Source organism: Panthera pardus, unplaced genomic scaffold, assembly GCF_024362965.1.
Source record: "Panthera pardus isolate Hobbes unplaced genomic scaffold, ASM2436296v1 HiC_scaffold_24, whole genome shotgun sequence".
NCBI lineage: Eukaryota > Metazoa > Chordata > Mammalia > Carnivora > Felidae > Panthera > Panthera pardus.
Genome location: NW_026526810.1, coordinates 52,375,627 through 52,399,996, shown reverse-complemented (window position 1 = coordinate 52,399,996; position 24,370 = coordinate 52,375,627). Strand labels below are relative to the sequence as shown.

The window sequence follows — 24,370 nt, the reverse complement described above, 5'->3', positions numbered from 1 at the left end:
AGTGAGCCCAATGTGGGGCTTGAACTCACAAACCATGAGATCAAGACCTGAGCCAAAGTCAGACACTCAACCGTCTGAGCCACCCAGGTGCCCCTTCAAATTTAAGGTTTAAGATGTATATATGTTGAACAAAATTCAGAAACTTTACCTAATGCCCATAAAAAGAAAAAAAAATAAAATAACAGTACACTCATTAACAAAATTCTAAATATTTTACTATGTAGGGTAATCAAAAAAAAAAAATCCTTTTATTTCAAGGTAACTGTCAAAATATAAAAATATGAGCAAGGTTGGGACCCAAGTAGAAAACACCAGATTGTTACAATTTCTAAATACCTAGAAAATTCATGCTGATTATTCCTGAGTTATAAAGCTGATAAACCTCGGATGATTCCACAATTACAGCTACAAAAGAAATACATAATGCAATTTCTTTATTTCCCCAACTATGACTGGCTCTTCATAAACATAATTCCAAGTTAATTTTCACCCCTGACATAAGCACGGTACTCTCCTACCTTCTATTCCAAATTATACTTTGATTGGAAACAGAACAATTTATAAGCACACTCACCACTAGAGCTTTCACAGAAGCTTTGTGAAGCATGGGCAGAGGCCTTCTCCAGCTGCTGGGTTTCTACGCCTGAGCCCAGCTGCTTTGCATTAGCTATTTCTGAGTCTTTTGGTAATGAGTTACCAGTTTTCTCTTGAGGTTCAGCTTGCTGCATCTCCTGGTCAGGTCTCAGAGCATCATCTGCTCTCACTAAAGTCAAGGGAGGCTGTGGAGAGTGCACCTCTATAGGTTCCTTTTCGGCAGTCACTGATTTCACATCTCCTTCATATTCTGCACTCTTTTCTTCCTGGGTGTCAACTCTATTCTCAGCACATGGTTCTATTTCTGGAGCATCATCCTCCCACGACTGGGAATCTGAGCATTTCTCCACTCCCTCTAAAGGTTCAGAAGAAACATCAACTCTGGGAGATGGTTCCTTCACATCTACAATGACAACACTTGAATCCTCTGAAGTAGCTTCTTCCCAAGCCTCCTGATCCTTATGTTCCAATTCGTGGTCAAGAACTGGAATCTTCTGGGGGGAATCAATACTAATCACACTGGTTTCAACTTCCATAGCTTCCTGGCATTCTTGTTTTGGGATTTCCTTTGGAAGACACAATCCTTGGGACTGAGTTTCAGTCAGAGAAAGGTGCAATGGGACACTCTCCATATTTTCTTCTTTGGGCTCTTCTCCTTGACTTTCACAAGGAGTCTCTGGGATTTCTTCCACCTCAGACCCTGAAGACCCCTCCTCTGGATGATGTTCTTTAATTTCCATAGCTTCCTCCTGATCTAAAACACTAGAGAGTGCCTCAGATCGAGTAGCTGGAGAAGGAACTGCCTGACTTCCTGAATCACAAGTGAGATCAATACAAACATCTTCTGCTACAGTCTCTTCTCTGCCTTTGCAATCAGTGGCTAAAATACTTACGTCATCTCTGGTTTCTGTGTCATCCCCCTTTGTTTTATCCTTCTGATTCAGTTCTACTTGGCCATCTTGTGATGGATTCATCAGGATATTATCATTTTCAGCAGGAACAAGTTTAGAATTAAGAACTGGAGACATGGGTTCAGTATCCTCAATCTGTGTGTTCTCCCCATCTTCACCAATCCTGTGAGAACTCAAGCTCTCCACCTTCGGGGACTGACTATACTCACTTGTAGAAAGCATCAACTTACAAGAATCCCCTGTCAAAGATAGCCCAATATCCTCAGTGGAATTCTTTGGTTCAATCTCTGAAGTTTTAGAACACTCAACAGTCAAAGATGAACTGTGCAAATCTCCACCTTTCTTCCCATCATTTGATCGTTCTTCCAAACTTGGGGATGGAATGAAAATGTCCTAAGGAGGAACAAAAAGAAATAAATCATTTCTTCATAATCCTATTTCTTTTATATCTAATCCTTGAATTCATCTAAAATTTCTAAAGCAATTATTCAAGAATTATAGAACTCTAGGGCCATAATCTCAGAAATACAAAATTCCTAAGTCACCAGTCTTTTCTACAATCTAAGCCACTCATTTAATCCTTTTCCTATGAATCACTCATCTAGATAATACAATCAGAAACATTAAAGTATTAACTTATCCTTCTAAAGGTAGGAAGACACTTAAATTTAACTGTACATCACCAAGCTACTAAAATCTTGTCACATATTTGATAGGCCCTCAATCACACAGTAATCATTTAAACACATGCTTACACGGCCCACTTCATTTCTCACAAAGGAATATATGCTTATTTTACTTCCCACCATCTCAAAATATGCTAGTATTCATAAAATAGAGGTTAAAATCCAAAGCTTTCAATATCATCAGTCAACAGACACCAGTACATACCAACAGGGATGGCTGAAATTAAAACGACTACATCCTGTTGGTGAGGATATCAAACAACTGTAACTCTCATACACTGCTGGTGGGAATGCAAAAGGGAAAAGAGAATGACAGTATCTTCTAAGGTTAAACATACATTACCATATGACCCAGAAATTCCACTTGTTAAGTATTTACCTAAGAGAAATAAAATCCTATGTCCGCTCCAAGATGTGGATGCAAATGCTTATAGCAGTGTTACTCATAACAGTTCAAAACTGGAAGCAACTCAAGTGTTCATCAACTAGTGAATAAACAAATTGTGGATATCTATATTATGGGATACTACTCAACAATGAAAAGGAATCGGATGTTATTACATGCAATAATATGAATGAACCTCAAAAAATGCTAAGCTAAAGAACTCAAACAAAAGACCATATACACTTCATGATCCCAACTATATGAAATTCTCAAAAAAAAAAAAAAAAAAACCCAAAAATATAGTGACAGAAGGCAAACAAGTGGTTGACTAAAATAGAATAGGGGGTCAGGAGATGGGGAGGATGAATCAACTGCAAAGGATTATGAAGAAACTTCTTAGGGTGAGGAAACTGTTCTGCACTTTGATGAATGTGGTGGTGGTGGTGTCTACACATTTGGACACAACAACCAAAATTCACCAAACTCCCCAATTAAGATGGCATTTTATTTTAAACACCACCTTAATATAAAAAAAGAGAAAACAACCCAAAGCTTAGATATGTTTTTATGTAAGAACTTACATTTAATGTGTTATTTTACCTGACATAAATGCTATAAAACTCTAAACTTAGATGATAAGGCATTAATTTCCTATGATTTTTAAGGGAAAGAGAAAATCAAAATTAAGTTGCCAAAAATTCTGTATACTCCATAAATGCTGTTATTCCAATGTCTCCTGTTATCGTTTACCCTTTCAGATTATAAAAAGTCATAAATTTGGGGCACCTGGGTGGCTCAGTCGGTTGAGTGACCGGCTCAGGTCATGATCTCACAGTATGTGAGTTCAAGCCCCGCGTCAGGCTCTGTGCTGACAGCTCGGAGCCTGGAGCCTGCTTCCGATTCTGGGTCTCTCTCTCTCCCTTTGCCCCTCCCCCTCTCATGCTCTGTCTCCCTCTGTCTCAGAAATAAATAAACATAAAAGAAAAATTTAAAAAAAAAAGTCATAAATTTAAGACTGCTCATATTCTCAGGTGTGACAAAGTAAGTATAAATTGGTTCAACATTTCTAAATGGCACTAGGACAATAAACAATAGCCTTGAAACTTCATATACTCTCTCACCCAAGAATTCCGATTCTGGGAAATGATTTGATCGAAGTACACTGCTACTTAGCTACAATACTGTTCAGTGCAAATGTATTATTTAGAATAGGAAACAATATAAAATACCTTATAAGAGAAGATTCACTTAAAAATTATGATACAGGGGTGCCTGGATACCTCAGTCAGTTAAGCGTCTGACTTCAGCTCAGGTCATGATTTCATAGTCTGTGAGTTTGAGCCCTGCATCGGGCTTTGTGCTGTCATGACAGCTGAGCCCAGAGCCTGCTTCAGATTCTGTGTCTCCCTCTCTTTCTGCCCCTCCCCTGCTTGCATGCACGCTTTCTCTCTCTCTCAAGAAATAAATGTTAAATAGTAAAAATAAAATAAAAATTAGGATACAAAGTATTCCATCATGTGAGTGTTATCTACATAAAATTTTAGATGAATATTAAAAGAGAAAAACATTCAGGCTATGCATTAAATAGAAGCCGTTTCTATTTTAGTAAAAAAAAAAAGTATGTGAACATATATTTTACTGTAGACTTTTTATACATTTTTCTATGATTTTCATGAATTCTTAAACACACACAAAAAGGTGAAAAGTGGCTATTTCTTTTTAAAAAATTTTTTTAAATGTTTATTTTTTTAGGGAAAGAGACAGCATGAGCAGGGGAGGAGCACAGAGAGAGGGAGACACAGAATCTGAAGCAGGCTCCAGGCTCTAAGCTGTCAGCACAGAGCCCGACACAGGGCTCGAACTCACAAACCATGCAATCATGATCTGAGCTGAAGTTGTATGCTTAACTGACTGAGTCACCCAGGGGCCCCAAAAGTCTATTTCTGAGACAGAATAAGTAATGATCTTATTTTCATTTATCTCTATATTAGACATCCTCTATAAGAAATTTTTATTACAAAATAAGTCATTTTACAAAAGCTCATATATAAGACACTACTAATCAACTTTTTTAACGTTTATTCATTTTTGAGAGAGACAAAATGCAAGCAGGGGAGGAGCAGAGAGAGAGGGAGACACAGAATCCAACCGATGCGGGCTTGAACTCATGACCTGAGGCAAAGTCTGAGGCTTAACTGACTGAGCCACCCAGGCGCCCCATAAACTATGAGTATCTCTTAAGTGAAATTCGCATAACATAAAATTAACCACTCCGGAGTAAACACTTACTTACAATGTAGTGTAACCACTACCACCTCTATCTAGTTAAAAAAATTTTCATCACTCCAAAAAGAAACCACATATCCATTAAGTAGTTGCCCCCAATTATGAATACCTTTTAAGCATTATCAGAGTAAATACTGGTATAATTTTATATTTTTACAGGATTTGTATTCAATATATGTAGAACTTCAGTCAGAGTAAAATTTTAGGGGCTAAACAGCCCATCAATAAGCTACTATTTCTTTTTTTTTTTTTTTTAATTTTTGTTTTAAGTTTATTTATTTTGAGAGAGAGCAAAAGAGCACAAGTGGTGAAGGAACAGAGAGGTTAAAAGAAAATCCCAAGCAGGCTCTGCACTGTCTGCACAGAGCCCGATGCGGGGTTAAAACTCAGGAACAATGAGATCGTGACATGAGCCAAAAATCAAGAGTCAGATGCTTAACCGACTGAGCCACCCAGGCGCCCCAACAAGCTATTATTTATAAAGACTACCTGATCCTAGCTAGCCTCTGAGTGTCTGACCCAAAATAATCCACAGTACTGAGACTCCCTGAAGACCTGGTCAGAAAAACTGAGCTAAGTGAAGAGAATCCCCTCAGGGGTCTGGATAAAGACTGACGGAGAACTGTCAGGACTATGCTCAGTGTGAGTCAATCTTTAAGTCTAGATTCATTACAGACCTAAATCCACATTATCCAGCTAATCAAAATCTGGTTTCACATACACGGAGTTTAAGAGCTATTCATATAATCATCTATAATCTGATTTTTCATTCCCAAAATTATTATGTATATCAAAACTGAGAAAAGCATCAAGTACTAATCCTCTCATCATCCCTTACATCCTAGTCAAGGGTCAAAACGGCTATATAATTAACAAATACATTAAAAAAGATAGGGGTGCCTGGGCAGCTCAGTCAGTTAAGCTTCCCAATCTTTTTTTTTTTTTTAATTTTTTTTTTCAACGTTTTTTTTTTATTTATTTTTGGGACAGAGAGAGACAGAGCATGAACGGGGGAGGGGCAGAGAGAGAGGGAGACACAGAATCGGAAACAGGCTCCAGGCTCCGAGCCATCAGCCCAGAGCCTGACGCGGGGCTCGAACTCACATACCGCGAGATCGTGACCTGGCTGAAGTCGGACGCTTAACCGACTGCGCCACCCAGGCGCCCCATAAGCTTCCCAATCTTGATTTCAGTTCAGTTTGTGACCTCGAGGTTCATGGGATCAAGCCCTGAATCAGATCTGCACTGATACCACAGAGCCTGCTTGGGATTCTTTCTTTCTCTCTTTCTCTCTCTCTCTCTCTCTCTCTCTCTCTCTCTCTGCTCCTCCCCCGCACGCATGAGTATGTGCACAGACATGTACACACTCTCAAAATAACTACTAAAAAGAAAGAAAAAATACACAAAATTACCTTTATCTCAATTACCTTTTTATCAGTATTTGATAAATATTTAGATCTTACAACATCAAAATTAGACTGACTTGGACTCCAGTAACCATGGTACAGACAAAATAACAGATATGCAAAAGTTAGCCATTAAGAATAAAATGTAAGAAGTTTAATATATAGGGGCAAAAATGTATACAACTTCTAAATTATGATGGTGGATTTAATACACACACTTAACTCTTCTCCAAAACCCCACTAAGCAACAGTAAAGGAAAAAATTTTTTAAACATGATTTTTCAAGGGAAAAAAAAAAAAAAACCAGAAGAAAAGATAACAGCAACAGAATTTTGGAAGAATGATCATCTATTTCACAGACTAGTGGAAGCTGAATTCTAAGCCAGCAGTAGAGAAAGCCAAGAAGCAACCCAAATTACACCCCAGAACCACCATGCCCAAAAAAGATTCAGGACTTGGCAGCAGCATCAGGTGAGTCTGGAAGTTGTGAGGGTGGAGCTAAAAACAGGAGGAGGACTGGTTGCAAAGCTATTTAAGAAGCAGTTCAGGGGCGCCTGGCTGGCTCAGTCAGTAGAGCATGTGACTCTTGATCTCTGGAGTCGTGATTTCGAGCCCCACGCTGGGTATAGCGATTACAAAAAATAAATAAACTAAAAAAAAAAAAAAAAAAAAAAGGAGCAGTTCAGCTCTCAGATCCTCTCTCCCTGACCCTCCTCTGCCCTGGAGTAAAACAGAGCATCCCTGAAGAAAAAGAGGAATAATTATCAGAAAGTACCATACTGAAAACAGGGAGATTAAGTGAAAATTTACCTATTGAATGGAACCTAAACCTGACTCTCAACACCCCCAGCCCTCTTCTGTCAACAGACCTCTAGAACAATGGCAGCCAGCAGACAGGAAATTAGACATTTTTCTGGGGAACCTGACCAAGCCGAGATAAATCAAAATACTAATACTAGCAGACCCCCAAAATGGCCCAGCAGATCACATCACAGTGAATCCCAGAAATAAGCACCCACCACCAGCTCAGAACATCTAATGTTCAGAAGTTCTAATCAGACTGTCTTTGAGCAAACAATCAAGGATTATCAGACACTTGAAGGAACCATTCAATTCGAAAATGAAACATCTAAGGGCGCCTGGGTGCCTCAGTCAGTTAAGCGTCTGACTTCAGCTCAGGTCATGTTTTCACGGTTTGTGGGTTTGACCTCCACATCAGGCTCTGTGCTGACAGCTCAGAGCCTGGAGCCTGCTAAGGATTCTGTGTCTCCCTCTCTCTCTCTCTGCCCCCTCCCCACTTGCACTCTTTCTCTCTCTCAAACATTAAAAAGAAATTTTTTTAAATGAAGCATCAAAACTAACTAAAATCTATTTGAAGAAGCATGACTATTCCAGGGAGTAGAAAATGTCTCAAAAAAACTACAATTAATAGGGGCACCTGGGTGGCTCAGTTGGTTAAGCATCTGACTCTTGATTTCGGCTCAAGTCATGATTTCATGGTCATGGGATGGAGCCCCACGTCGGGCTCCGCACTGAGCATGAAGCCTGCCTGGGATTCTCTCTCTCCCCTCTCCCCTCTCTCTCTGCCCATCCCCACGCATGTGCTCTCTCTCTAAATAAATCAGTATCTTTTAAAAAACTGTTACTAATAACCTTAGGGAGACAAGATACTATATCTATAACACAAGACAAAATATTATTTTTTTAATAAAAAGAAAGCACATTCAGAGAAAAATAGCCCAAAAGTAGAGGGGTGCCTGGCTGGCTCAGTCAGTTAAGTGTCTGACTTCAGCTCAGGTCATGATCTCACAGTTTGTGGGTTTGAGCCCTATGTCATCGGGCTCTGTGCTGACAGCTCAGAGCCTGGAGCCTGCTTCAGATCCTGTGTCTCCCTCTCTCTGCCCTCCCCAACTTATGCTCTGTCTCTGTCTCTCACAAATAAATAAAACATTTAAAAAACTTTTTTAAATAAATAAAAACCCATAAGTAGAAATAACTCAGAGAAAGGTCAAAAGAAGGCTGAACCTGGCAAATGCACTCCTAGGCATATATACAAGAGAAATAAAAACACATGTCCACATAAAAACTTGTGCGTGAATGTACACAGTAGCATTATTCACAATAAGCAAAAAATGGAAAACAACCCAAATGTCCATCGACTGATGAGTGAATGAATAAAATGTGCTATATACATAAAATGTAGTATTATTCAGAATAAGAAAGGAATAGAGTTCTGATACATGCCGCAACGTGAATGAATTGTGAAAACAGCTAAATTAAAGAAACCAATCATAAAAGACTACATAATGTATAATTCCACTTATGAAATGTCCAGAACAGGCAAACCTAGAGAGAGACAGTGATTAGTGGTTGACTAGGGCTGGAGATAGGAGAAACAGGAGTGACTGCTAAAGGGGATGGGATATTTTGAAGGGAAGAAGAGAGATGAAAATGTTCTAAAATTAGATTGTGCACTAACTGCACAACTCTGTGAATATACTAAAACCCATTGGAGGGGCACCTGGGTGGCTCAGTCGGTTAAGCATCCGACTTCAGCTCAGGTCATGATCTCGCAGTTCGTGAGTTTGAGCCCCACATTGGGCTCTGTGCTGACAACTCAGAGCCTGGAGCCTGCTTTGGATTGTGTGTCTCCATATCATTCCGTCCTTCCCCCACTCATGCCATGTCTGTCTCTCTCTCTCAAAAATAAACATTAAAAAAAATTTTTTTTTCATGAGAATGCAAGCTGGTGCAGCCACTCTGGAAAACAGTATGGAGATTCCTCAAAAAACTAAAAATAGGGGGCGCCTGGGTGGCTCAGTCGGTTAAGCGTCCGACTTCGGCTCAGGTCATGATCTCGTGGTCCGTGAGTTCGAGCCCCATGTCGGGCTCTGTGCTGACAGCTCAGAGCCTGAAGCCTGTTTTGGATTCTGTGTCTCCCTCTCTCTCTGCCCCTCCCCTGTTCATGCTCTGTCTCAAAAATAAATAAACGTTAAAAAAATAAATTTTTTTTTTTTAATTAAAATTAGAACTATACTACGAGTCAGCAATTGCACTACTAGGTATTTATTTATCCAAGGGATACAGGTGTGCTGTTTCAAAAGGAAACATGCACCCCAATGTTTATAGCAGCACTATCAACAATAGCCAAAGTATGGAAAGAGCCCAATGTCCATCGATGGGTGAATGGATAAAGAAGATGTGGTATATATATACAATGGAGTATTAGCAATCAAAAAGAATGAAATCTTGCCATTTGCAACTACATGGATGGAATTGGGGGTTTTACACTAAGTGAAATTACTCAGAGAAAGACAAGTATCATATGACTTCATTCATATGAGGACTTTAAGAGACAAAACAGATGAACATAAGGGAAGGGAAACAAAAGTAATATAAAAACAGGGAGAGGGGACAAAGCATAAGAGACTCATAAATATGGAGAACAAAGGGAGGGTTAGTAGAGGGGGGAAGGGAGGGGGGATGGGCTAAATGGGTAAGGGACATTAAGGGATCTACTCCTGAAATCATTGTTGCACTATATGCTAATTTGTATGTAAATTTAAAATAATAAAAGTAAAAAAAAAACTTTTTAATAAAAAAATAAAAATAAAAGCTAAAAAAGGTGAACAATACTGTATGTGAATTATATCTCAATTATCTCAATAAGGCTATTTTTTTTAATGTTTATTTGTTTTGAAAAAGAGAGAGTGTGCAAGTGACAGAGAAGGAGAGAGAGAATCCCAAGCAGGCTCTGTGCTCACAGCGCAACATGGGGCTCAATCTCACAAACCATGAGATCATGACCTGAGCCGAAATCAAGACTCAAACACTTAACCAATTAAGCCACCCAGGTGCCCCCAAAACTAGTTTTAGGTTTTTTTGTTTTGGGTTTTTTGTTTTTTTTTTTTTTGAGAGATAGAGAGGCTCAAGTGAGCAAGGGTGGAGACAGAGAATCCCCTGAGGGGCAGAGAGAGAGTGAGAGAGAGAAGGGGGCCTCACTAGAAACGGGACTCATGTTCACCTAAAGCAAGCTTCGAGCTCACCTGAAGAAGCAGGGCTCAAGCTCATGAATTGTGGGATCATGAATTGAGCCAAAGTCAGATGCTTAACTGACTGAGCCACCCAGTGCCCCCAAAACTACTTTTTTTTTTAAAGATAGTTGAGGAAATCCCCCAGAAAATTAAAGAGAAACAACAAAACAAGAAAATTCCAAAACTAATTATTTCAACATCCAAACAATAAGTATTCTATTATAGGAAAAATTTCAAATAAGAACAACCTCCAAGGACTACAGTGAAAAGGAAGTGAGTGATGCACCAGGCACAAAAGGCAACAACACAGATTAGAAATTTGGAGTCTCCAAGAGGTTTCTTCAAAGAGATAAAGTTTGAGGGCCTCAAACATCTTGAGGAGATTATGACAACTGGTGGAGAGCCTAGGATTGATGGAAGAAAATTGTAGAAAACTAAACAAATGCAACAATTATCAATTCCAGAATAAAAACAAGAAGCGATGTAAACATGAAAAATAATAATATTCCACAGATTCTGCTCTGAATGGTGTTTACAATAATAGTGTTCATAATAATGCAAACTCAATCATGATTTAAACAAAATTATAATGTAACTGTACTAGGAAGATGGAGAAATAGCTAAAAAAAATTTTTTTAATTTTTTTAATTTTCATTTATTTATTTTAATGTTTATTCATTTTAGAGAGAGAGAGAGAGAGACAGAGCATGAATGGGGGAAGGCCAGAGAGACAGGAAGACACAGAATCTGAAACAGGCTCCAGGCTGTGAGCTGTCAGCACAGAGCCCGATGCGGGGCTCGAACTCACGGACCGCGAGATCATGACCTGAGCCAAAGTAGGTCGCCCAACCGACTGAGCCACCCAGGCGCCCCAGCTAAAAAAAATTTTTAAAGAATGCGTGAAAGTATAATCATGATATGTAGAGTTACAGAGATAAATAACACAAGAAAAAGCCTTTCTACGAGGTAGGTAGTATCCATATCTCCATATGATTTGATGAGGAAAGTGAGGCTCAGTTTTAACTCGTCACAAAGGTAATAATGGCAGCACCAGGAGTTAAGTCTAGAAGTTCTGACTCCAGAGTCGTTATTAACCATGCCACCAAATCGCTTCTGATTGGCATAAAATGTAATTTTTAACAAGTTTTAAAACTCCAGAAAGCAATTAAACTACTTTCTTCCTAATGTCTCCTCTACACTAAATTTAAAATGTATTTCATTATTATTCATTTTTAAATATACTTTTGTTATAACATCTGTAAACTGAAAGACATGAAAGAAGTTTTCCCAGTAACACTAAAAACAATCCTCTCAATTAGTCTGTTAAAAGGAGGCATTTAGATTGAACATATAATATAGTCACTTAGATTTAGTTAAGGACCTTCAATTCACTATGAATAAAACCTGCACTTTATTTTTTTAGTATTTAAATTTAGAATTACACAAGAGAGATGTTAGTTCTCCCTTGCTTTTATAAAAGAAGAAAACTGACGTCTCATTTGAAAACTAGAAACCAGGGGCGCCTGGGTGGCTCAGTCAGTTGAGTGTTGGACTCTAGGTATCAGCTCAGGTCGTGATCTAATGGTTCCTGAGTTCAAGTCCCACACTGGGGGCTTGCCGTCAGCACAGAGCCCACCTGGGATTCTCTCTATGTCTCTCTGCCTCTCCTCCGCTTTGTTTCTAAAAATAAATAAACTTTCGGGGCGCCTGAGTGGCTCAGTTGGTTAAGTGGCCGACTTTGGCTCAGGTCATGATCTCGCAGTCCACGAGTTCGAGTCCCACATCAGGCTCTGTGCTGACAGCTCGGAGCCTGGAGCCTATTTCAGATTCTGTGTTTCCTTCTCTCTGACCCTCCCCCATTCATGCTCTGTCTCTCTCTGTCTCAAAAATAAACGTTAAAAAAAAAATTAAAAAAAAAATAAAATAAATAAAAAATAAATAAATAAATAAACTTTCAAAAAAAATTTATAAAAAAACAAAGAAAAGAAAACTAGAAACCATCTTGATACCCTCAGTACAGGAATGTACTGAGGGAATTCGCTTATGGTACATCCACTCAGAGAAATATCATACAAGTTTTCAAAAGACAGTATAAGGACTATGTAACACTGAAAAACCATTATGGTGCAATGTTAACTGGAAAAAGAAGATGAAAGTTGTATGTTCACTATAAATAACTTTATTTTAAAAAAAGCAGGCGTGTGGAAAGACAAAAATGATAGTAGCAGTTGTGTTAAAATAGAATAATGATTAATACCCCTTTCAATTTTGCACTAACATTTTCAAAAATTTAAAGACCTAGTATAAAATTTAAACATAAGTAACTCCGGAAATGTTCTAAGACTAGATTGTGATGACAGCTGCACAACTCTGTAAATGTACTAAATATTGCTAAATTATATACTTGAAATCAGTAAATTTTATGTTTATACATGATACCTCAAAAATTGTTTAAAAAAAAAAAAAAAGACATTCAGAGGAAAACACTTCTTCTATAATACTCACATGAGAAAATTCAGGCTGGGATGGGATAGGCAGTGACCCAGGAGTGAAGACTGGTGTGCTCTGAGACACTGGTGTTGAGGCTTGAGGTGATATAGTGGGCTCAGGTGGGAGAGGGGGGCGTTCTATCTCCAATGGTTCTTCATCTTGTAGTTTCTTCTCAAAACACTCTCCTTTTCCTTCTGATAACATGGACATGTCCATTGGCTCATCTGGTTTAAAACAGGAAAAACAAATTGAGAAATAAGCACTCATCAATATTACTCATGTTCCAATACCACTAGTAACAACTGTATCACAGCAATTTCCATTCCTAAAAAAATAATGATTTAATTTTCAGAAAAGCTGACAGATTAATAGTGGACTGAGTCTAAGAAATCTAGCAATGCTTTCTTCCCCTGGGAGGAGGAAGGTCCACACTCTCCAAATCCTCAGATATAGATTTCATTGGGGTGGGGGAGGGGGCATTCATCTGGGGATACCCACTCATCCCCTTGAAATGTTAAATTAACTCAGCTCCTCTGAACCCCTTTCCCTACCATTACTCAGTTTTTCCACAAATTGTATGGGAACACCCATGTTAATGTCACCTAATTTAACCATCGTATATTCTGCCACAGGCCTTGAGAGGCAGCGAATTTATTCACCACTCCAAAATCTACTTATTTATGAACTCATTACATTTGCATTAACAATTGCTAAGCAGAGAGAAATGAATGCCAGGAAAATACAGAAGAAGAAAAAATCTGTCAGTGCCAATCAGCAGTGATTTATCAAAGAACTAAGGGTAAGCCACTAATCCTGAGATAAATTGCTCAAGAGTGAAACACAAACACACACCACCACCACCTCCCCAATGCTTTCCCATAGTATACTACCCACCTGTAGGCTAACAGGTTCTTCCTCAGAGCCAGCCTAGCTAGCTAGGTCTTGATTTATCAACCCTTTTTCCCCTATTTTACAACTTGACCCCAAACAGGCTTCCTTCTAGACCACATTCACAAATTATCTATATATACCACTAAGTTTTTCCCTGCCACCTACATTCATGCTACTGACTATACCTCACCTTGGTGCCTACCCTTGCTGCTTTGCTTGATTTAACCTCACATTCCAGTCTAATGCTAGGTTCCAGATCTGGTACTGCAGGGCATGCTAGCACAGCTGTGCTAAGTATTTTCATTACACCGTTTCAGTTTCATTTTCATCTCTCTCGCCATGACAAAGTACTTATTAAGGACCTACTGCTCTAAGCACTACATATAAAAAGGTTAATAATTTTAGAAAGAAAGAAAAGAAAGGAAGGAAGCAAGCATATATAGAGCCACAAACAGTTATGCACATGTTAAGCAAACACACTAAATCCAAAATACAATTGACAGGAGAAAATACAGTATGTTATATGAAAGAATAAAAAAGAACGCTGAATCATATATATAACATAATCCCAAGTCTGTAAAATACTTCTTTATGCATAGAAAATACTCTGAAAGGAAATATATCCAAGTGCTAATCATGTCTGGATTGTGGTATCCAGGTCACTTTTATTTTCTTATTACTTTCCTATGGGCTTTCCAAACTTTCTACAGTGAGTATTAATTATGTTTACAATCATGGAGAAAGTATTTTTAGTATAATTATATTTATGTGATATTCAATTTTCACACTATAAATAGAAAAAATGGTTTTAAGTACAAACCAAACTTAACTTGCATTAGGATTTTTGTGGAATGGATTGACTTTTATTTTTTACTAAAGATATTATTAATCATGCTATGCTTAATATGATACCAGTCTATTTGGCTACCTACAATTGACTTCAAGACAAACAACAAGACCCAAATTTAATGGCAAAAGAAAGTTAAGATTACATTTTGTCATGGGTAAATTAAACCTGAAAAAGTTAAACATATTTCTATATTTATATCACTCAAGAGTAGAGACAGCAGGATATCATAGGAGGCATATAAACAGATGAGACCATAGGACCTGGAGGCAGCTGCCAGAGTTCAAATTCTGCCTCTATGACTTAGTTGTGAAATCTCTCTGTGACTCCATTTCCTCATCTGTAAAATGGAGATAAAACATCTACCTCGGGTTGCCTGGGTGGCTCAGTCGGTTAAACATCTGACTCTTGATTTTGCCTCAGGTCATGATCTCACAGTTCCTGAAATCAAGCCCCATGGTGGGCTCTGCACTGACAGCACGGAGCTTGCTTGGGATTCTCTCTCACCCTCTCTCTCTGCCCCTCCCCTGCTCTCTCTCAAAATAAATATTTTTTAAAATTAAAAAAAAAAAAGAGTAACACCTATTTCTTAGTATTGTTGTGAGGGTTCAATTAAAAAAAAACAAAAACAAAAACAAAGAAAAGCACCTAGAGCCAAAGAGAAGCACACCAAACAGTGCCTGGCATACCGTAAGTGCTTAATAAATATTAACCATTATACCATCATTGGTATGTGAAAGAATTAAAAGGAGAAAATCATGAAATTTATTGGAAAAGACTTCGTAAAAGTAGTAGGAACTTAGAAATACCTTGAGTGACTGGATATAAGACTAAGAGAGAGTAAAAGAGATATAGATAACGAGATAAATTAAGTAAAAAGGAAATCTTTCTTGTGAATAAAGTAATGTAAAATCACCAGGTCCTCCAAGGAGGAAGTGAATGAAATCAAAATTTCTACGACCTGCTCCTAGCCATTCTTTGACTAAAACTGCTTGATGATAACAAAAATAACATTTAAATAGCAAAAGAAACAATTTTTGGTTCCCTTTCCCTGGAAGCATGTCAACATGTTGCTGGAAACTTCTGGGTTATTAGTAATAAACCCAGTTCTTCACTAATAAACTAATATAACATACTATTCTGAGTTCTATCTTAACAAATTTTACCCTACAGATCTTTTTAAAAATTAAGTCAAAAATACAGAATTCTCATAAGAATGAGCCCCTTATACTAGGCCACATCCCTGAAGGGGAGATAGACATGAGTCCTACTGAATAGTTTAGGTCACAGTGTCTGAACATATAAAGAAACAGTACGTTCTGCAAGGCAGAAGAAGTGCTGCTGCTCGTCTAATCTGAGAGCAACAGATCACGAGAGCTCACCTTTTCTCCCTTCTTGCTCTGTGGGACTGCTAGGAACGATAAAAGGGGTAGATCGGAAAGCATCAGGGGAAGGAGCAACAAGATCTGAGGAATTCCTTTATATAAAGAGAGAATCACAGGTTATTGTACCACAGCCACAGTTGTGCATTTGTTTTTTACTTTCTGATAGCAAAAATATCTAAGTCATCCAAACAAATCTTATTAGCAATCTCTCAAACATCTACCTGAGGCTGATGGAAGAGCCATGAATAATACTTAACTATTTCTCACACCAGACATATCCAAAATTAGAATTAAAAAAAAAAAATAATAAGGATAAAGCCATATGATTATAAGAGAAATAAACAATCAAACACAAGGACATCATGATTGCAAAGCAAGATGACAAAGAGCTAAAAAATAAATTCACGTGCAAAACTGAGGTAAAAATACTCCAAATTTTACCTAATATTAGAAAGATCATGCACATTTTTATTTCAAAAAAAAAGCAAATCTCTTTGCCATAACAGCGAGATAAAGAACTCCAACTAAGGTCAACTATAGTACAATCTATTCTCCACCCCTATGCGGTTAAATGGAAAGAACTGCTGGTCAAATAGAAGAGCAGTATGCTTGTTTTGGTTGTATAACAGAATATAACTGGGCAGTTTCTGTCTACTGAAACAATTGGGCTACTATTATAAACTTCCAAATGGGGGAGTGCCTGGCTGGCTCAGTCAGAAGAGCATGCGACTCTTGATCTCAGGGTTCTGAGTTCGAGCCCCAAGTCGACTGTAAAAATTACTTAAATAAATAAAACTAAAAAAAAAAAAAAACAAAAAACCTCCATATGGGAAAGCAGAGCTACCTGCCTTCAATAGGTCCACTAAGTTCTTAACCCCAAAATTCTAAAGCCTAGAGTTTGCTTTTTGGAGTTTGCTTTTTGATTTTAAAAATAATTCTAGACTAGCAATTTCAGCTCTTTCAACCTTAGCCTAAGACCCTCAGATACATGTTTCTTTGGCAGAGCTATTTTAGGCTTACTTACGTGGAAAGACTCTCCTGAACAAGGGACCTCTGACCAGAGAGCTGCAGGAGGTGCAGAGTGGTGGCAGGTGTGGAAGCCAGAGAACATCCACCTTCTTCCCTTGAAGGAGTAGAGCAACCATCAGAAGCTATTTTAAAAGAGAGAGAGAGAGAGAGAGAGAGAGAGAAAATCTAGTTTCATTTGCTTCTCAGATTGACAATCCTGAGTTTAAAAAAAAAAAGCAAGAGGAGGAAGAAGAAAGCAAGCAAGCAAGCCACTCAGTACTGCAAACAGTAAGATCAATGTTTCCAACCATGTTCCAAGAGAGCAGAAACTGTTTTCTAATAGTAGTACAATCAATGGAATGCCATGCTAACACAAATTCTAAGTGACCATTAAATACCATCCTCCCTAAATTACGGGTTTCTTTAATATAGAATTGACAAAACATATTCCTTAGTCCTTTCCATCATGATTAAACCTTGGGAGGAAAAAGGTAGAATCCTTATCCCTCTGCTTGGCTGCTCTGCTTCTTGTGAAGCTTCTATTGTAAAACAGCAAGTAAGCCTTTTATTCCAAGGTCTACCTATGGTGAAGTAAAGCTCATGCCATGAAACAGATGGCAGACGTAAAACAATGTGCATCACACCTGATGATATGAATGCAGTTTTCATGATTAGAACCTGGGCCTCCTCAGAGGAGACAGAAAATACTAATGCGTTAATAAAAGAATACAAGAGCAGCCATTATTGACTTATATTATGAACAATCTCCTGTTGGTCACTTCTCAGCAACAGACAGGGGTATTAGCTGCATTAATCCCAAGTATAAAGGAATTTCTTTCTGCTAGGCCATAACTTCCTATTTCTGACAGATGAACTAACTAATAAATAGATGAGTAGGCAGACTATTGCCCAGGGAATTATGAAAAACTTAACACTTGATTACCATGATATTAAGATCTGAAGACCTATGATGACTCTAATAGCTATTCTGTCCTTAATATTAAATTTACTATATTATTCCTCAAAATCTCCATTTCCAACACAGAGAGAAAACTATGTTAAAATGTAAAACAGGGGCGCGTGGGTGGCTCAGTCGGTTGGGCGTCTGACTTCGGCTCAGGTGGTGACCTCACTGTTCGTGAGTTCAAGCCCCATGTTAGGTTCTGTGCTGACAGCTCGGAGCTTGGAGCCTACTTCGGATTCTGTGTCTCCCTCGCTCTCTGTTCCCCACTGCTTGTGCTCTGTCTCTCAAAAATAAATAAAGATTAGGGGCGCCTGGGTGGCTCAGTCGGTTAAGCGGCCGACTTCGGCTCAGGTCATGATCTCGCGGTCCGTGAGTTCGAGCCCCGCGTTGGGCTCTGTGCTGACAGCTCAGAGCCTGGAGCCTGCTTCCGATTCTGTGTCTCCATCTCTCTGACCCTCCCCCGTTCATACTCTGTCCTCTCTTTGTCTCAAAAATAAATAAACGTTAAAAAAAAAGAAAATTTTAAAAAGTAAATAAAGATTAAAAAAATTTTTTTTAAAAATGTAAAACAGCAATCATTCCCAAAAAGCCTTTCTCATTAATCAGTTAGAAATGTATTTTCCTTCCATACTACAAACAAGTCTGCATACCTATAAAGTGCCTTCTAATTCAAACAGTAGGCTCAGAACAATAATAATAAAGTTTAGATCTTCGGAGAAGAGGAGCTACAGCAACTAATCACTCTTTTATACCTGTTTTATTGCTCTGGTCAAACAAGTCTTCCTGAGTTGACAAAACCTCAGGCTCTGGGGACTTCTGAATCTGCAGTCCACCTTCCAAAAGTTCTTGAGCAGGTATTTGTTCTTTTGTTTCCACAGCAGCAAGAGATACTTTGCGACAAGGAGGCATGTCCTCTGACCTAGGAAATTCAAACCACCAGGAGAAAAAGTTGCTATACATTCAAATGCTTTCACCTTTGAATTAAGATTTTCCTGGGGCACATGAGTGGCTCAGTCTGTTGAGCAACTGACTCTTGATTTCAGCTCAGGTCATGATCTCATGGGCATTGAGGTTGGGCTCCACACTCAGCATGGAGACTGCTTAAGATTCTTTCTCTCCCTCTGCCTCTTCCTCTCTCTCAAAAAAAAAAAAAAAAAAAGAAAAGAAAAGAAAAGAAAAACGAAGAAGCCTTTCCTGTTTTGTGTTCTCTAATAATTTCAAAACTTCCAGGGGCTCTATTTATTCAAAGTTGAAACAAGCTACTTTTTATAATGACATGAAGACCTCAGCCCATTTAAAATCTTGTCTCAGTCTCTCACACAGCAATTTTCCAACTTTGCTCACAGCTGTGCAGCATGCTGTCCATGATTTCTCATGAGTGATTCAAGGATTTTTGTTACATATACTGTTACCCACGTGAGCATGAAGGATTCTAAACCAAACCACAACAATGCCAGTCCTAATGAGGACTTTCCACAAAGTTTAGATGTGAATTATCCTCTGTGCTATTACCACACACATTATCTGCTGCTGACCTTTTCCATTTGTTCTGCTCAACCTCACCCCCAAACCAAGAATCCTTCATACCAATACCACTCACACATGTAAAACTCTCATTGCTGGCCCCTTTCCAGAGACTTGGGAGGTTCGCCTATTAAAAAGTTAGCAAAACTAGCTACAGGGAAACTTCCTAAAGAAAAACCTAAAATGTCAGCCCGTGTGAGGGTGAGTGTTTTGTATTAGAAAGACAACTTCTCTTGGGGTGCCTGGGTGGCTCAGTCGGTTAAGCCTCCGACTTTGGCTCAGGTCATGATCTCATGGTTCATGGGTTCAAGTCCTGCATCAGGCTCTGTGCTGACAACTGGAGCCTGGAGCCTGCTTCAGAGTCTGTGTTTCCTCTCTCTCTGCTCTTCCCCTTCCCCTGTTCGTGCTCTGTCTCTCTCTCTCAAAAATAAACAAACATTAAAAAATTAAAAGAAAAAAAAAAGACCAAACAACTTCTCTTGATAGTCAACTTTGTTCAGGACTCCATTCCCCACCATTTGTATTGAAGGAAGTTATAAGAAAATACTGAATGCTTATTCAAGTGCTTATTCCCAAACTGGACGCATCCCACTTTTCCTCTGCCATATCCAAACGTGAGCTGTTGACCAGAGGCAATGCAGTTTGGGACACGATAATCACCAGAGGCACAGCAGAAGGATAAGCCCAATTCCTACCAATTCCACTATAGGACTTGGGAAAAGAATACGTCCATAGCTATACCATAAACTATTAGATGTAGGATACATGACGACTGAAAGCAATCTGGGTGTTCCTCAATTATAAGAACAGTAAATTTTCAAATATAATATTCATGTGATTCCTCATAACACTAGAGATAGAGAAAATAGGAACTCCTCCCACAGAGACAGTGTCTCTGTAGACAAAGATCAGAGAGGAATGACAACCAAAGATTAAGGAGTCATGATTACAATTAACGGCAACAATAAAATGGCTTTGTAATATGCCTAAAGATAAGGACACGGTTAAGAATTCATAAATAATTAGTTTCCACTGGACCAGAAATATGCACAGTACAAGGGGGGAGGAAAATCAATAATTTCTAAAAATGTTTCCATCTAGCCAAGTAAAACAAGTATGAAACTTAAAAATACTTTCTAGAAACTATAAAGTACTATAGCAGAAACCTAAAAGAGCAGAGTTTACCTTGCAGGTGGTGAACTTTGCTCATCTACCACATGTACATCCTTACTGGGCTGTGCTACCACAGGGACATCCTTGCTGGGCTGTTCTGCCATGGGCATATCTTCATTGGACTGTTCTTCATGCTTAATTGCTTGAAGTTTTAGAAGACAGGAAGGAGATACTTAATTTTCCAAAGTACTAGAAGCAGTCCCAGATGCTTTTTTAAAGGCAAAGATTTAACAAAAGAAGTCCAATTTGAAAATATAAACAGACATCAATGCAAAAAGAAAATAACCAGTAACCTTAATCAAAACTAACCAAACCAAACTAAAACAAACCTTTCCAAAACTTTTAATCTGCAACCCATCAACTAACAAGTATTTGCCAGACAACTCTGCAACCCTACTATATTAACTTGATTATATTAACCTAGTAGTTATAAACTGTATTAAGGAATGAATAACTAGCTCTAGCTTAGGACGAAAATGCTTATAAACAATTCCAAATGCCAAAAAACATGTTTCATACCAATATTAGCATCCACATCAGACAGCCCAGTGTAACTAGAGTTGGTAGTTACTGGCAGTACAGGCTCTTTGTCTACTTCATATGTCACAGTATGTTCTTCAACATCCTGGCTCTGGGAGAGTTCCAGAACTCCAAAGCCCAACTGTGCTGGGGCAGGATCTAGAAACAAAACCCCAAGAAGTTAGGTAGCATCCCACAATATTATGCACTGTGTAAGGTCCTGTCCCTTAGCAAAACAAAAAGGTCATTTTAAGTCCTTCACAAGAAAGCCCTGCCTCCAAAGTTTTTCAAAATAGACTCAAGAATAAAGGCACTAAAAGTGAAAGGGAAAAATACATAACGAAACAAAAATTACATATTCTAAAAGCTTCTGAGCACCTAACATATAGGTAGACTATGTCTACTTTCTGAAGATATACATAAACCATACCCACACACACAGTAATTCAGATTATACTTCCACCCACAAAGCATACATTCCCAAAATATTTGAAAACCAAATGTAACAAGAAAAAGAGTCAATATGCAGAAAGAGAGCTATCCAATGAGCATCAAATCCTGAACATCAAATTAGGGGGAATATCTTAGACAAATGCGACTTTCTTAATGACTATCCTCATTTTAATGATGAGAAATCTATAACCTGATAACAAAGAGAAATTTGGATATCTTCATGCTTATGTTAAAGGGACTTAGAACAATCTACTATCTAGATAAAGGCATAAAGCTACCTTCAGCACCAAGGGAGTGTGTGGTAGTATCATCTCTAATATCTTCTTCCTTTTCCTCCTTCTCCTTCTCTTCTACCTCCTCTTCTTTCTCTTCTCCCACAGGAGGAGTAGATTCCACTGACATTCCCAAAACACTACATGGAAAGACACAATCATGTGTTCTCAGATAGGTTGGGACACTTTGCTCAAAGCACTCTTCTAAATTTATTGTAACAGCCCACACACCAACCACCTCTTACGCAAATTTGAAAAAAGTAAAAAGCCTCGCCCCCATCAGTGCTTCTTTCTACAGAAAGCACCTGAAAGGATAACAACTCAAAACGCTGCACTGAATTAAAGAACACAAAATATTTAACATAAGAAAGGAATAAACACATTTGAGTTTTCACTTTCTCCGAAAAAATATAAGCAGGGAGAGAAAAACCTTACTCTCAAGAGAATAACTGACAAGTGACACAGTAAGATATGCATTGGATATGCAGTGAAGGGACTCAAAGATACATCAGCTGAACCAGACACAGTTCACCAAAATATTTAAGAAAATTTTTTAATGTTTATTTATTTTTGAGAGAGAGAGAGAGAGAGAGTGAATGCGGGGGAGGGTCAGAGAGAGAGAGGGACACAGAATCCGAAGCAGGCTCCAGGCTCCAAGCTGTGAGCACAGAGCCTGACCCGGGGCTCAAACTCATGGACCACGAGATCATGACCTGACCCAAAGTCAGAAGCTTAGCCGACTAAACCACCCAGGGTCCCTACACAAAAATATGTTAGTATAAAAATCTTAGACTACATACATAGAACCAGAATGTCTGAATAAAATTCTGGTAAAAGGCCTGTATATTTAGAAGAAGTTAAGATTACAGGTCAAAAAACATAAAAGTAAAAGACAACAATCAGGAAAAAATACTACAACAAATAGAACAAAATAACAGTCTCCCTAAAATAGAAGGAATTCACATGAAGAACCCCAAGACATAGGTGAACAGACAGACAACTCATAAAAAAGGAATATAAGTATCTTAAACATGTAGGAAAATAGAGAAAACAACTGTTGCCCATCAAATTGGGAAAAAAAAAAATTGTCAATACTATACTACTATTCAGTGCTACCCAAACCTCAGATAAGCACTATCATATACTGTTTACGAGACTCAACCATTGAGTTTACTATAAACTAATAGAATGTTTCTGGAGAACACATGGAACATTTGCAAAAATGTTTCTAAAAAAACCTCCAAAACAATGTATACACCTAATAATTTCAATAATTTCAATTTTAAGAAATAATTTGAAATGTAGAAAAATCCTTATGCAAACTTATTTCTCAATGTTTACTGTAATTAAGAAATACCTAGGGGCGCCTGGGTGGCTTAGTCAGTTAAGTGGCCAACTTCAGCTCAGGTCATGATCTCGTGGTTCATGAGTTTGAGCCCCTCTTTGGGCTCTGTGCTGACAGCTCAGAGACTAGAGCCTGCTTTGGATTCCGTGTCTCCCTCTTTCTCTGCCCCTCACCCACCCACCCTCTGTGTCTCTCTCATAAATAAACATTAAAAAAATTTTTTTTAAACTTTTAAAAGAAAAAAACTTCAGTAAACTTATTAAGAGTTTCAACTGTCGGGGCGCCTAGGTGGCTCAGTCGGTTAAGCAGCCAACTTTGGCTCAGGTCATGATCTCACAGTTCATGAGTTCAAGCTCCACATCAGGCTCTGTGCTGACAGCTCAGAGCCTGAAGCCTGCTTCAGATTCTGTGTCTCCCTCTGTCTCTGCTCCTCCCCCACTCATGCTCTGTCTCTGTCTCTGTCTCTCTCTCTCTCTCTCTCAAAAAAGAATAAACGTTAAAAAAATTTTTAAAAAAAAGTCTTAACTGTCATGGGAAAAACTCCATGTTGTTAAGCAAAAAAGTCAGCAAACACAAAATTTTACTCTACACATGTCAGCTATCAAGTGTGCACACAAAAAAAGAAGGAAAATATGTCAAAATGTTTACAGCAATTAGCCTCTGGGTGGCAGAATTATAGATAACATTTTTTGCTTCCTTGAAGCTTTCTACACATTTAATTATTTCATATAAAGACTACTAAGCAGAACTATAATGAGCATAAAGAGGTGAACACATAAATTTGCAAAGTTAGGGGACCATGATCCAAGGAAAAGGGACTAGTAAAGATTTTCACACACAAAAAATAGAACATTACCTATGTAACCAGGAAGACTAGTTACATAACCTCAGGAAATATAGCCCCAAGTTGAGTTTCTTGGGAAACAAAGTCCAAGAGCAAACATGACAAAATGTAGAAGAGCAATGAAAGACAGCACAAACCATATACTTTGGCTCTTCTTCAGTCTCCTTTAGTGGTTTTCCTTCATGTCCCTCCCTGACCTCTAAGTTCAGTGAGTCCTTGGAGCTCTTCTCCATCTTTACTCACCTCCTTAATGATCTTACCCAGGCTCATGGCTTTGAATATCATCCACATGCTTATGACTTTGCAATTTAAATCTCCAGCTTAAGTCATTCCCCCTGAGCTCCATCCAGACT

The 24,370-nt window shown here is 38.4% G+C and overlaps 1 protein-coding gene across 7 annotated transcripts in view; it reads right to left on the bottom strand.

Annotated features, from left to right (window-relative positions):
• Positions 1 to 24,370, bottom strand: part of TP53BP1 (tumor protein p53 binding protein 1) — a 96,479-nt gene that overhangs the window by 39,735 nt on the left and 32,374 nt on the right. For all 7 annotated transcript variants that reach the window (XR_002078067.2, XM_053889122.1, XM_053889121.1 and 4 more), the window contains 8 exons: positions 21,835 to 21,968; positions 21,104 to 21,262; positions 20,597 to 20,726; positions 18,640 to 18,806; positions 16,940 to 17,066; positions 15,913 to 16,007; positions 12,808 to 13,016; positions 575 to 1,898 (listed from right to left, as the gene is read on the bottom strand). Coding sequence is in view for 6 of the 7 variants with exons in the window: in XM_053889122.1 (XP_053745097.1) it covers positions 575 to 1,898; positions 12,808 to 13,016; positions 15,913 to 16,007; positions 16,940 to 17,066; positions 18,640 to 18,806; positions 20,597 to 20,726; positions 21,104 to 21,262; positions 21,835 to 21,968 (2,345 nt within the window). In the remaining variant the exon portion in view is untranslated. The remainder of the gene's footprint in view (positions 1 to 574; positions 1,899 to 12,807; positions 13,017 to 15,912; positions 16,008 to 16,939; positions 17,067 to 18,639; positions 18,807 to 20,596; positions 20,727 to 21,103; positions 21,263 to 21,834; positions 21,969 to 24,370) is intronic.